The following is a 13,994-nucleotide window of genomic DNA, read 5'->3' on the forward strand; positions in this document are numbered from 1 at the left end:
AAACAGATTGGTACTCCACTTGCTTGCCCCGAAAGAATAAACAGCTGAGTCGACTCTAGCAGCATCTGAACATGTGGTTCCAGGGAGTCTAAGCATCCCCAACCTGCTGATTAGCTCATTGAGCCATCGCTCAGGCGCACGCCAGCGCAGTGCTGGGAGCTACATTCCCTACATTCCTAACGCTGCTTTACGTGTTAGTTATGTCATCATCTCCAGCAGAGAAAACACAGCCGTAAGGGTCTTGCCAGGTCTGCGAAAGAGGAAGTTTTCAGAGGCAATGTTGTTTGAAAGCATATTACTGGGTAATTTTTTTAAGTCCACACGTGTATTCTACCCTTTCGGAGGAATCTTGATTTATGTTTTAATTTCATTTGGCCATTTCCTGACCTATTCCCCATAGCAGGCCATTATTAAAGTCATAAACGAATACCAAAAAAAATTGCAATTCTTTTAAATGGCCACTGTCAGGTCACACAAGGCCCAAAATCTATGGTTTACAGAACCAAAAACCCAGAGAAGCATCTATGCATATCAGCTTACAAAATCCAGTAGAGACAGAAGCCCGTTTCTTTTACAAACATTCACTGAAGTGGCCGCAACTCAAACTTTGCAGCAATGCTCTACGGCCTGGAAAACTGAAAGTAAAATTGATTGGAAATAGACGAGAAGCAAGTGTCACGTGTCTGGTGTTGTCTCTGTTCAGACTGGGAAATAAGCAGAAATGTGAAACAACTGAACATGGCAGTCCTCCAAGAAATTCAAATGACCAGGTCTCAGGTACGTAAGCCATGGGGGTCATGGCAATGGATGGTAAGACTGTCTTGCTTGTACCAAGTAGTGAGAAATGCCTCTCCAAGTCCTGAATGCCCACATTGTACCACCCAGATCCCGGGTCGCTGCATGGATGGGAGGGTGAGAAAGCTCAGGCTAAACGCCCTCTACAGCCTACACCCACATCTGTATGTGGGTGAGGATGCACACTAGATAGGGCCTTAAATAATAGTTATTCAGGGTGTTTCCAAGGAAGGAAATGGGGAATTATATTAGGAACCATGGCTCTGCCTTCCCTATGAGGTGGAGACTAGAGGCTTCCCAGAGTGGATAAGGAGACCTTTGGAGGATCAGTGCTCAGTGGGCTATCTCCAAGATACAGTCTCTTCCTGGTATTCCTTGTAGGAAAGGGAAGCTATCCCTTGTGCACTCAGTCAAGCCCAAAGGCTGGACAGACTGAGCCCTAAATCAGGCTGAGGGGAATTCAACAGAGAGATACTTTGGCATAATTCTTCACCCTGCCTGAAAGGAGTCCTTAACACTGCATGGGCCCTGGGAAATCCACTGGCACCTCCTATATTTGGCCTCCAACATGGCTGCATAACATCCTCTAGCGCAGATGCCAGAATGAAGCACTCTGGGGTATGGTAGGTGAGCCAGGAAATCCTGGAGGACTTTGCATACTGGTATATCTGGGACCACTGCTTCTCAAAACCCGAGCGACAAGGCATGCAACACCGAAATCAGCCTGAACTCCACTTTGGTTTCAGCATGGCAGTTCATATTGAAGCAAAGACCCAAAGCTTCACGCTGTCCCAATACAAAACTCAACTACTTTTTTTAAAAAGGGCATTTGAACTAAGCACTTCTTTTTATCACAAGACAGTTTCTGTGGTATTTTCTGCAGCACGGTACAGAAATTCTGCAGATGCTAAAACCATTTTGGCTGCAAAGGTCTCTCCCAGAGAGGCACTTTTTTAACATGAAAGGCAGAATAATCCAGGAAACCGCGTTTCCAAATTCCTAAAATCGCTCTAACCATCTAACTGGAACCTCTACCTTCATCACCTGTAATTAATCTAAAGGCCTTCTCAGGAGAGAAAACTGCAGAAAAAACATGTGATCATCAAATAATCCTTGTACTTTTTTGCATACCTATCCAGAAAGCATCCCTTATGCTCACAGTTCCCTCTTGCTGATGATTTTTTGCTTTGCAGCGGTGGAGAAAAATATACTGATGTTCTGTGCTCTCTTCCTAAATTGTCTTGAGCTGTAAGAAACCACTTCCCTGTTTGTTCTTCCAACAGAGCAACAGAAACACAAATAGAAAGCAGCGCCCCTGGTGGCACTTTAGAACATTTCTTTCCAAGTGTCTTATAATAACCCATCTCTTCAGATAGATGTGTATGTAATTGATATATAGATATCTATATAGATATATACACCTATATATAGAGATATATACCTACAGATAGGTGTGTGTATATATATATATATATATATATAGATAGATAGATAGATATAGATATCTATATCTCTAGAGATATACTTATATATAGATATTTTTTGTTGTGTTTTCTTTTTGTGCTGTAATTAAAATGCAATCAAAACAAGAACACATGCCTGGCTGTATTCTTTCCATATTAGTGAATTAGAAGACTGAAGCATCTAAGTTTCTCCTTTTGCATTAACTATTTATCTGCCTTTTATTAGAGCCAAAACCCACATGACATGATCAGTCTGACCAGGCAAAATTCCTTTAGACTCCAGCAGGGTTTTGGATTAAAGTAATGAAGGGGGTTGTCATGAAGAAAGAGTAACAGAGATCAGGCCTAGTTTGGACTCGGTACATTCAAATAATCTCACAAGAGCAAAAGAACAAGCCTTCCAGTTTAAAGAGGTCTCTTTACTTTGCTAAAGAAGCCACGGGCCAAATTCTGTATGCCTCCTCTTGGAGACACAAGGCTAGAGAAGCAAGGGCACTCAGGGGCACTCCGGAGCAGTTTCCTGAGTTTTAGGTCCTTGAGGAGGAGGCTGACTGGGGAGACCGCTCCTTATGAGGCTGAAGTTTTCAGAGAGGGATTGAAGCAGGGAAGCAACAGCTTCCTCTCTAGGAAGGATTTATTTTCCCCTGGGAAAACTGTTGAGAACAGCGTCAAGCAGGAGTCAGAAAGGCAAAAGGCATCTGTCTCATTATGGACAGGAAGAGGGGCGCAGGGCTAGGAGAAAAGGGCATACCTGGCCCATTAACCTGGGTGCTGATCGGGTCAGGGGGCCACAGAGGGAGAGCGCCAGCATCTAGGGCATCTGGGTGTAGGGAGGCCTGCTTCGGTGGGAGGGAGAGGAAAGCTAAAAGCCCAGCCAGCTGGGAATCAGCTCACATTTGAGAATCCCTGCAGCTCTTTGAAATGCTGCTGTGGTTCATTACACATTTTTAAGAGAGGATTTGTCCCACATGTGCTGCTTTCTGGTCTAGTCTTGCTGTGGCTAAAACACTTTGCAATGTTAATTAGGAAAAATACTGCCCTCTGGGTCCTTCCTGCACAGCATCGCTCCGCCCCTCCCACCCCAGCCCTGCATCTCAAGTGCAGGCTCTGGCTTGGCCAGTGCAGCCCAAACAGGACTGGGGGCTGGCCTGGGACAAGGGAGCTAGCTAGCTGCTGGCTGGCTCTCCAGGATAGGCTCCAAGCACCAACTGGTTTTTAAAGCTGCCCTTCTTTGGGGCTGAATGCACCATCTGGATCAGCCTGGAGGGAAGTGTCAGCCAGGCCCCCTTGCACCAAGACAGCCCAGCTAGTCCACTCATTTTTGTGTGGGCTCCTGTCAGCTCCAACGTGCTCGAGTCAAAGGCATCTGAAGTACCTCTGCAGAAAGACAAGCGCTCTCGTTCTCCTCCGCAGTAACCCAGCTCGGTGCCTTGGTTCCCAGGGCAAATTTTCATCTCATTTAAATTCAAAACAAAACAAGCCCCTGCCCACTCCCTGCGCTTTGCAAATTTTTTTTTCCATATCTACAAGGGGACTTTTCCCATTATTACTCATATTTATGACTTGTCTTTCTTTTCCTGACTCCTTTGATATTCACCCGCTAATTATCCTGTTCTCTCTTCAGCATGTCCAGGCTCGTCAGGGACAACCAGAGAGGTTACTCCAAGCTGCCAGGGTGTCACAGAGCAGAGAGGGGCGAGGGAAGATGGGAACGTGGCACGGTGTGCACAGAATGAATGGCCCCATCCTGCAGGTTGCTGAGCTCCCTTGACTCCCAATGCCATCAGTGGGCATCACTGCCACTGGGAGCCTTTCGGGAAACCTGCGAACCCCCAACTGAACTACCAAGCACCGTGGGTGGAGGGCGGGCCACAGGACAACTGGCTTTCAGAGCCCGGCAGTCACTAGTAAATTAAATTCATTTCCCCTCCCTGCCTCCAACTTCTAATTCACCTGCACCTCCCATCCTGCGGTTACAGCCTTGATTTCCAGCAACACACCTGAACTCGCCGATAGAGAAATACATCTAACCTTTCTGCAAGCTATTTTTACTTCCCTCTCAAGTTTATTTTTGGCCAATAAATGCTTAAAGGTCAAATGCAGTTCGTCAAGACCCGGGCTCCTTACCCCCAGAGGGAAAGGCTGAGCAAAACACTACTTTTTTTTTTTCTCCTGGAGCCAGATCCTCTCTTACAAAGAGCTCAGTGGAAGCTGGGGGGGGGGGCAGCGATATCTAGATTTAAAACTGCAATTGCATTATTTTTTAATAATAGCTGATAAGTGGAGAAAACCATCCGATTTAGGGCTGGCAGAGAGTCCTCCAGCTGGTCTAAGGCTTGCGCTGGCTGCCTGAAAGCTCCCTGGGACTTTCAACCCCACCTCAGCGGCACAACTCAGTCCTCTCCCCCTGCAGCAGAAGTTTCCAAACTTCCCACTCCCAAAGCACCTTGTCAAGAGAGACGCTGACAGGTGGGCTCAGCATCGTCTGGAAAAGGAATCTGCTCCCAATGCAATGCAAGCCCACGTCCTGAAAGGGCTATCGCATCTGCTACCGCTGCTCCAGCAGGGTCAATGCAAGCAGGGCGACTGCCCACGGGTGAAACCATCCCCCAGCCCTGCGAGAAGGGAAGGCGGCTGCAGGCAAAAGCAAGGCCGGGAGCCCGGGGAGCGAAACCTTGCAGATGTGATCGCGGGTGCATGTTGCTTCCCCCTAGAGGGAGGGAGAGAAGGAGCGGGGAGCCGCAGCATGGCAGGGAGCGGAGCGGTGGGGAAGGGGGCAGCCGGGGGGCGAGGGTGGGAGCCCCGCGGCCGGGCTGGGCCGGCGGCTCGCAGCCGTGTGCGGGAATGCGCGGCCGGGGAGCCGAGGTAAACAGGCGCCACGCCTCCTGCCGCCCGCCCCGGTACATTTCCACTCCCGCATCCCCCAAAAGAAAAAGCAACTGCGTGGTGCGGCGGCCCCTCGCCTCCCTCCCTCCCCCGCCTGCCGCAGTCATCAATTCGGGCGCCGACCCTGCAAAAGTTGGTGCCCCACCTGCGCCCCCGGCCCGGCCCGGCCCGGCCCGGCCCGCGCCGCCCTCACCTCGGCTCCTCTCCTGGCTGCGCGCCCCGGGGGAGCGGGGGGATGCTCCGGGAATCCGAGCCGTCATGCAACCCCCCGGCCCGGCTCAATCCGGTCTCATGGCCGGAGGCGAGGATGCTCCCCCCGCCGCGCCTAGGGGCGGCTGCAAAGTAACTCCATGGCCGCGGAGCCCCCGAGGCTGCTTCCAGCGGAGATGGCCGCTGCGGGCCCTGCCCGCCTCTTTCTGTTTCTTTTTGAACCCGCGCTTCCTCCGCTCAGCGGCGGGGGGCGGGCAGGGGCGCCGCTCCGGGCATCTTCCCCCCTCCAAAAACGCAGCTCCCCGCCGCCTTCAGCGCCGCGCGCCGGCCCCGGCTCCAGGTGCAGCCGGCGCGGGTCCCATGGCCCCGGGGCGGTGCATTGGGCCGCCCCCCCGCGCGGCGCGGCGCGGCCACACGCGCTCCGCACAGTCCCGCCGGGCGCTGCCCCGGCCCCGCACACGCGTGTGCGCGCACACACACACACACACACACGCACACACACACACAAGTCCGATCAGGTCGCTTTTGCAAAGCTCATTGCAACGCACACGCACACGCGCCCCCGGCCGGCGGAGCCCGCACACTTTGCAGCCCGTGCCCCGGGCGGCGGCCGCTGCTGCAGCCTCTGGGAAAAAAAAAAAAAAAAAAGAAAGAAAGAAAGAAAGAAAGAAAAGCTGGGAGTTAAAAAAAAAAAAAAAAAAAACCCTTTTGGCGCCATATTAATGACGTACTTAAAATTTGCCATTTCTCCTGCGTCAAAAAACACACACACACACACACACCCCCGACACACACAGCGGGGCGGCGCGGGGCGGGCCCCCGGGGATGGAGCTGGGCGCGGGCGCGGGCGCGGGGGGGACACGGGCTGCTCCGACGTGCAAACTTCTCGGGGCTGCCCGGCGGGCGGGTCCCCGCAGGCGGCGGGTCCCGGGCGCCGCCGCGGGGCAGCCGCCGGCTGCGGGGTGACCTTGGCGGGCGCAGGCACGGGCCGGGCTCGGGAAGGGCTCCGCGCCGGGGCTTGGCCGGAGCCGCTCCAGCCTCCGGCAGGCCACACCCCCGCCGCTGCCTGCGCCGCGGGAGAGCAGTCATCCGTCTCCCGGGCCGAGAGGCGAGGAGAGGAGCGGGGAAGGGGCGGTGCCCGACGCACCTCGGGGTGGGCGCGCTCGGTGTCCCCCTGCGCTGGAGACGCTCCGGGTTGGGATGGCCGAGGCAGCCGCTGCTGGCTCATAACCCCGGCTCTTTGGGGACGGCTCAGGCTTGCTCTCTCTTGCTCCTCTGCCTTATGTAGTTAGTCTACAAACGTCCAGTGGCAGCGCAAGGGCAACTCAGCGGCAGGCTGTTTCGAGGTAAAGCACCTCGCCCTGGAAGCAGAGAAAAGAGAGTGGAGGAAGCAAAAGGAGAGAGAGGAGTCGCAGCCTGCACTCCCCTGCGGGGAGACCTGCCACTTCTGCGGAGGGGGACAGGACTCTTCGAGGGTCTCCAAACCCGCCCTAGGGCTTTGCCAGAGATGATGAAAGGTGCAAATCTGCCCTGCCTTGTGCCGGACTCGGCACTGACATGCCTCCCTGCCCTGGCCGAGCACTGAGAGATGCCCTGCCTCCCCCGGCAGAGAGAGGTGTCAGGAAAACCAAGCTATTTCTTACCTAAACTGCATTGTGGAATTGCTGGCCTCGCCCTCAGAAGTCTCTGTAATGAATCAGATTGTGCCAGGTTATGCCTTATACTTGGCCCCTCATCTGCACTAACCCCATGGTAACAATTCTGTGACGATTCGCAGGGTCTAGAGCATCACTGCAGACTGTTGCTTTATATTTCTTAATGCCAAAGCTTGTTTTCCTCTTTCCAGCACAGTCTGTTATGCAGTTTTCTGCTGACTTGACCAGACACCGCTAGTCAGGGATGGTTAATGCCCTCCAGAAACGGATAGATGTGGAGCTAGGAACACTACCTATTAACAGCGCCACAACACTTCCCATTTTAAGTTCCTGCTTCAGTTGCTTATAACTTTGTGCAACTCTTAGGCTCGCATTTTCCATGCTGGGTGCTTGCTGGTGGCTGATTTTTTTGCAGAGAGGGAGGAGAAATTTCACCCATTTCTAAGAATTAAATGTGAGGATGTAAACTAATTCTTGATGCTCCTCCTTTCAAACGCTTTGAAAAAGGGACTCGGCATTTTATGAGATGGCTTTTGTGCCAGGTATGTCCTTTTTACTGCCCCCATTAAAACCCAAATTTGGCCAAGTTATAAGCCTTTGAAAAATCACAGTTTGCACATACTCTGTAGAGACTTGTTTGATTTTTAGGTGTTGGTCTCTGTCCTCCCCAAGTATTGAGCTGCTCACAGCTGTTGGTGCTGATCAGACTGCCAGGCACCATCCCTAGGCAGCAACTGAGCATACTCCAACGCCAAGGCTATTGGGGTTCACAAGGACTTTCCTCCTAAGGGCTGCTCCGGGTCAGAGACGGGAGTGTGGGACCAGAAGGGAGATGAGAGCGCCTGTCTCTTGCAGGGTTTCCCAATGCTGGCACCCACACAACCTGGAAGAGGGATCGACAGGTTCAGATGCAGGATGGCCCAACATCAGACCAGGTATAAGGAAAGGAATAGATTTGCACAAGTCTAGTGAGACTGTGAGTTGAGGCAGGGCAGAAAAACTATCACTGGGCATTGGAAGATAAAGACTGGAATTACTTATGCAAGGAGACTGGGGACCGGAAGGAAAGCTGGAAGCCAGTAATGGAAATGAAGGAAGATTTGGAAGTAAGTGGCTCAAGGAAATACTGAGACTGGACAAGGAGCTGAGAGGAGGAAAGAGAAGAGAGATGAGCAGGACAAGAAGACTGAAAACCGAAAGGAGAGGTGGGGTACAAGCAGAAGGGACAGATCTGACAAGGAACAGAGAGAGAAACTGCAACTTTCTTGGCAAACATAATGACTACAGAGGATGGGGAGACTTGGACTGGTTCTGGGAAGGGGGAGAGACTGGCAGTCAGGGAAGAATATACTTTGGACAGTGAATCTAACGTGGAAAATTAGGGCTGGCTATGCAAGCAGACTGCCCTTAGGATGATACATGAGAAGTGGATACTTCAGCTGGGCCTGCACCAAGGAACCAGGGGTGGGGAAGAGACAGGGACAGAGGAGTCAGGTTACAGGGAATAGGCAGAAGAGTGTGTCCTCTGTGTTGACTAGGGAAACGCAGGGTAGGGATAATCTTTACCACCTTCTGTTTTTTCTGCACAAGCCCTGCCTCAGGATGTGTACAGGATGGAATTGCCCCAAGGAGGAATCAAAAGGCAGCTACTGCTTACAGGACCCCACCTCACTTCTTGCAGAAGCTGTAATCAGCCAAGCTGACTTCAGGAAGACGACGGAGGACCTCAAGGTCAGGGCAGCTGAATGCTGCCCTGGATCCTGTCCTAGCCTCTGCCATGGACTTCTTGTGTGATGCTAAGGAAGTCTCTTAAAACACACTTAGCAGAGATGGCCAATAATGCTGCGTTCTTTTCCTGGGTCTCCAGCTTGAGGCCCTAGGGCCTGGGATTTGCAGATGTGTCATTCACAACTGCAGCTGAAATCAATGGGGGCTGAGGCTGCATATCTGAAGTTGTCTAAGATCAGTTCCTTGGCGTCTGAAATTAGACACCCAGCATCAGTAACTACTTTTGACCTTAATTTTCCTGTACCTTACTTATCTCTAAAATGGGGATAATACCACCTCTACACGTCACAGGGGGTTTGTGGAGACTAATTATTGTTTTGAAGCACTCAGCACACTGACATGTGCCATCTAAAAGACCACGAGGAAATGTATCATCCTGGTTTCGGAGCGGGGTGTGAATAGCATACAGTAAGCAAGACCAAGGCAACGCATTGAACACTGAGAGTGAAACAAAGGATTGAATAGCTCGTCATTAATTGATCATTGTCCATCTTGTGCACTGCACAAAGTAGGTATCCTGTGGAAAAGAAAGTACTGTATCTGATTGTGTAATTAAAGACCTACCATGCTGCACTGACACAAAGAGGCTGAACTAAGGTTGCACAGGCAACTTAATCTGACATTTTCTACCTTTTGAGTACTCGACTTTGCAATCTTAATAATGCTCTTTTAACATAGTTGCTTATGGATATCTGCATCTCCACCTGCACACAAAGGGGTGGATTCTATTCCCCCTATTAGATGTCCGTGTGGACTTAGGCATGTAAGTATGATTCTGTTCTACCATTTCCACATCATCATCTTACCCTTAATACTGAGTCACAAAAAGCAGTGAGGCAGAGGACCCACCCTATTTTAGTATTAACAGATTTTTTAGGGGCTCAAGCAGAGTTGAACAGAATCTCACTTAGGTGCCAAAGTCTACTTATGAACTTAAGAGGTAGAACAGAATCTGGCCTTTAACATACACCTCCCCCCCCCCACACACACACGGGTAACACACATAATTCCTGATGGTTAGCTAGACCTGCTGTCATGTTATGTAAACTATATTTATGTATATAATATCCCGTTTACATAGCATGACACTTTTTTGACAATTCTGAAGATCTGTGACAGAACATTGTCAGCTGGCATTTGCTTATGGGAGAAATAAAGCTAAGAATAAAAAGAAAACATTTCAGAAGAAGTAAGATAGAACAAATCCTTTAAATGTACGGAATTGTCTACACAATAAAGGCTGAGATGATCGATGCTAAAAGAAGCATTTTTGCAACAAATAAGAAATGTGATCTCCAGGGACAAAACCAGCAACATTTTTCTTTCATCTTCGTTCACACACGCAGCATTACTGCTTATTTTTCTGCATACCTGCAAAAAAAATCCCATAACCTTTAGATGATGAGCACATGATTAGAATTCACAGATGTTTTTAAATGAAGAGCATAACTTTTATGAGGCTTTATATGAGCTGCACAATGTAAAGTTCAGTCACTTAAGATGAGTCCCCAAAAGTGCTGTGAGATTCCTGCCTACCTTGTGATGTATGACCATTACTATACTGTGGAGCATAAGCAGGTGTAATTTCAACGATGGTTTGGCCTCTTTAGAGATCAAAAATAAATTCGTGATTTCAGAAAACATCTGAAAGAAAGCACCTAAGATAGGGCACCTGAAAGATCTCACAACAGTTCCAGGTAATAAACTGTGTAAGCCAAATTTAAGACCGCTGAATATCTTGGGGCAGGCAGTCACAGTTCATAGAAAAGACAACAAAACAAAACTTTGTCTAACCGTGGATCACATTTTAATCCTGCATCATCTATCAGCACTAGACTCAATAGCAGAACACAGCAAAAATAGCCTGAACGTTTCCCCACAGACTATGAACATTACAATGTAGTGTCACTTTCAAGACCTTCAGAAAAGAGCTCTTTACTACTCTTTGAGACTTTACAAATGCCTGGCAGTCATTTTAATGACCAAATAAGACCCAGACGTAGTCTGTTAGGCTGCATAATGTCCAATTTCTGCCGCTTTCCTAGCGCAGAGCTACCCTAGACCCGTCATTAGGATCATCCTGGGGGAGAGAGACCCTCTGCTGGCAGAAACCTAACAGAGAACTCGGGGGCTGGTTGTACAACTTGCTAATGGTGCAAGAAGGGTGACTCTGCTGATCTCTGCCTCCTGTATCTGCCTCCTGGAGCCTTTGGCTGCTAAAGGATGTTAAAGAGACCTGAAGGCTGTTCAAATTTACATCAGGGGATCAGATTGGCACACGGCCAGCTCAGGATTGGGAAGCACAAAGATGTGTGAAAGCAGCTTTCTCCCAAGCTGTCCTTTTTGGCTACAGCTTGGAATCTGGGCCTACGTATTTATTTATATTTTCTTAAGACTTTAATAAGTTTTCAAGATAATATACAGATTCCGAAGAACACAGAGCAAGTCATCTTCTAAGTTACAGTAATTGTGTCTGTCTTCTATGGGATAAACTGCCATAGAAAGATCAAGGGACAGATGAATTCTGTGGGCTTAACTGTTCCTTTATCTTTCCCATTTTTGTTGCTTAATTCTTGATCTGGCAGATTAAGAGATAGTGAGATTTTATTTGCAATTCTAAATATATTTAGAAATTGGAAATTTGGAGCAACATAAACTATAAAATAAGAATCCCCCCCAGATACGCATTTAGAAATGTCCCCTGCTATTGACAGCACAAGAATTCCCAGTATCCTACCATTCGTTTCTTTAATAACATTTTCACAAATGTCAGTCTTCCTGTGTCTGAAGGAATTCTCTCTCATTAACAGACCCATAAGGAGTTTCATATAAAAGTGTTCACATTCAACTGCTTTGAGTTTCTTCTGCCAAATTTCAAAATTAGTTTACTTCTCTGTTCAGTTCTGTTAGAAAGTGAATCTAATTTAAAATAAAACTCAGCAAGCCTGGCCTCCAGTTCATGAATTGTAGGAATGGTGGCTTCCACAAAACCTTCAGGAGTAAGAATACTAGTAGATTTAGGGAAATAAGCATTGTTGGTCATCTGCAGAGTTTTACATGCTGTAGCTGTGATTTGAGACACGTTATATCTCCTCATGCTTGGATGGCATCACAGTAGATTCCAGCTTCCCCATTTTCCCATTTTGTAGGCAGTTTAAAGGTTTAAAATTTAAATACTGGATGAGGAAATATTGCTCCTACAACTGACCTGAGTGCAGCATCAAGTTTGACTACTAAAGGAAAACTGGAGGGCCAAGGGGGACTGTGGGAGCAGCAGCCAAGGACTTCATGGAAGCACAGTAACAGTTATAAGTGAGCCTGCTAATAATTAGAATAACACAATGAGGATTCGGATTATAAAAATCCTCCTAAAAAGTTCTGGAACAGTAAAAAAAATTAACCAAGACAAAAATGTATCTGATCCTGAGAACATAGGGCTAAGGGGAAGGTAATTACTTCCTTCATGGCAACATCAGATAGTGTGAGCCTCAGCTCCTCTGGGAATGTCTGTCTCTTCATTCACTCCAATAGTGCCACTTTTTTTGCAAAAGCAGTTCCCTTCAGTTCCCGGGCGGTTGCAGCTTTAGAGGAGGCTGGCAAGTTTATCTCTCCCATAAGTGATACCACTTCCTGTGGGAGGTTAGCAGCAGAGTGCCAGTGGCAGAAGTTGTTTCTAACTGCTTGGTCCAACAATGCCCAATATTTGTACAGAATGCACAGTTACTCTCCCACTTCTGTTAAAGATTAAAGAGCTGAGTTACAATCCACTGTCATTTGAGTGAGAGATACATATGCTAAACAATACATGCATTAAAACTGCATAAATTTCACATTTTATATGGATTCCCTCTAGATACTCAGTAAATAACTAAGTTGGCCAATTTCATTATATTTCTCTGAGTTTGAGGGTGTAAAAAAAAGACATTTCCATTTCATTGACTAAGTTCCCCAGGGGAAAGTTTACGAAAGTGCAAACACATAATTTACTGCCTGACAGGATAAAGATGGTATCTGTTTTAAAAAAATAGTGTACCCTGAAAAAACAAATATGCTAGAACAAACGTTTGTTTTCCATAACTACCATATTTTAGAAGCATTTAATTTAACTTAGAAGCACCGTTAAAAATATATGCATTGTAAATTGCGGCTGTATAACATGATATTTATCAGATAATGTCACTTCAATAGTCTCCTGTTGCAACATAAATGCCAAGGCGTTTATAGAAAATAAATGTGGAAGCGGAGAGTTTATTTTCAAAGTGGAAAACCATTATCTCATCCAGAAGTCATTCCAGTGACTTTATTTTCATTATAACACATTTTGGACACGAATGAAATGAGATGGGCTGGCTCAAGAATCTGGTTATAACCTAGTGGGAGTCCATGCTTGCCCATCATTTCCAGGCCACTGCCAAGCAGGATGCTTAGTGTAGGGTGCCATCAGATTGGAACTGCTGCTGGCTGTTGGAATCCAGGGCAGCAAGGTAGCAAGGGTTGAAGGCAGGAAGGAGCTGGTCAGTTCAAAACAGGTTTGAGGAAAGGAGATATACAGAGGGAAACAAAGAACTTTTTGGAGGGTCAGCAGGATTTACAGATCTATGCTGTATATATTTCAAAACAAATTGCAGTCTTAAGACTAGCATATACTGGATGCAGTATGCGCCTTGGCCAGCTTCTTAAAATGTATGGCTGAATGCTGGACCTAAAATCCATACTTAGTCACATAAATGCATAACCTGACTTTCAAAAGTATGGAATTCCCTGCAACGCCCATTGATTTCAATGAGGAATGGACCAATTCCCTACTGGGCATCATTATTTATGCTTATGCAAATAAAAGTAGCCATAAAGACTAGAGAATCAGCTCTATGTTTTTAACATTTATTTGTTATACGTAGAGAGACAGTGGATATACATTTCTGGTCTCCTATTGAAGTCAACAGGAACAGAATTTATTGTTTGCTTATTAAAAATGGGTCTATACTGTAATTTACTCTATAGGGTCATAAAACATGTTACTGAATGAGTTGCATATTATGTGAGCATGATGATCTGATTTACACTTGATTGTTTTCCTACAGTACAGTTTCATATTTTACATATGTATTTCCCACTGATATCAATGAAAGTCTGCCAGTCAAATGCAGCAGAATCCACAGCACATAATCAAGAAGGAAAAAGTGCGCTGTCCCTCATC

General features: G+C 47.6%; 1 protein-coding gene across 10 annotated transcripts in view; it reads right to left on the minus strand.

Annotated features, from left to right (window-relative positions):
- The window catches only part of JADE2 (jade family PHD finger 2), a 218,784-nt gene that overhangs the window by 137,843 nt on the left and 66,947 nt on the right, over positions 1–13,994 (minus strand). For 4 of the 10 annotated variants that reach the window (XM_090064989.1, XM_090064988.1, XM_090064982.1 and 1 more), the window contains exon 1: positions 6,502–6,651. The exons of 2 other annotated variants lie outside the window; for them this stretch is intronic. In XM_090064989.1, the coding sequence (XP_089921115.1) occupies positions 6,502–6,582 (81 nt within the window). In that variant the 5' untranslated portion in view covers positions 6,583–6,651. Of the gene's footprint in view, positions 1–4,704; positions 5,035–5,289; positions 5,969–6,501; positions 6,653–13,994 lie in introns of those variants that run through there. 4 more of the 10 variants (XM_090064987.1, XM_090064986.1, XM_090064983.1 and 1 more) reach the window with 4 other exon arrangements.

Source organism: Crocodylus siamensis, chromosome 10 (assembly GCF_052110815.1).
Source record: "Crocodylus siamensis isolate JL-2025a chromosome 10, ASM5211081v1, whole genome shotgun sequence".
NCBI classification, from domain to species: Eukaryota; Metazoa; Chordata; order Crocodylia; family Crocodylidae; genus Crocodylus; species Crocodylus siamensis.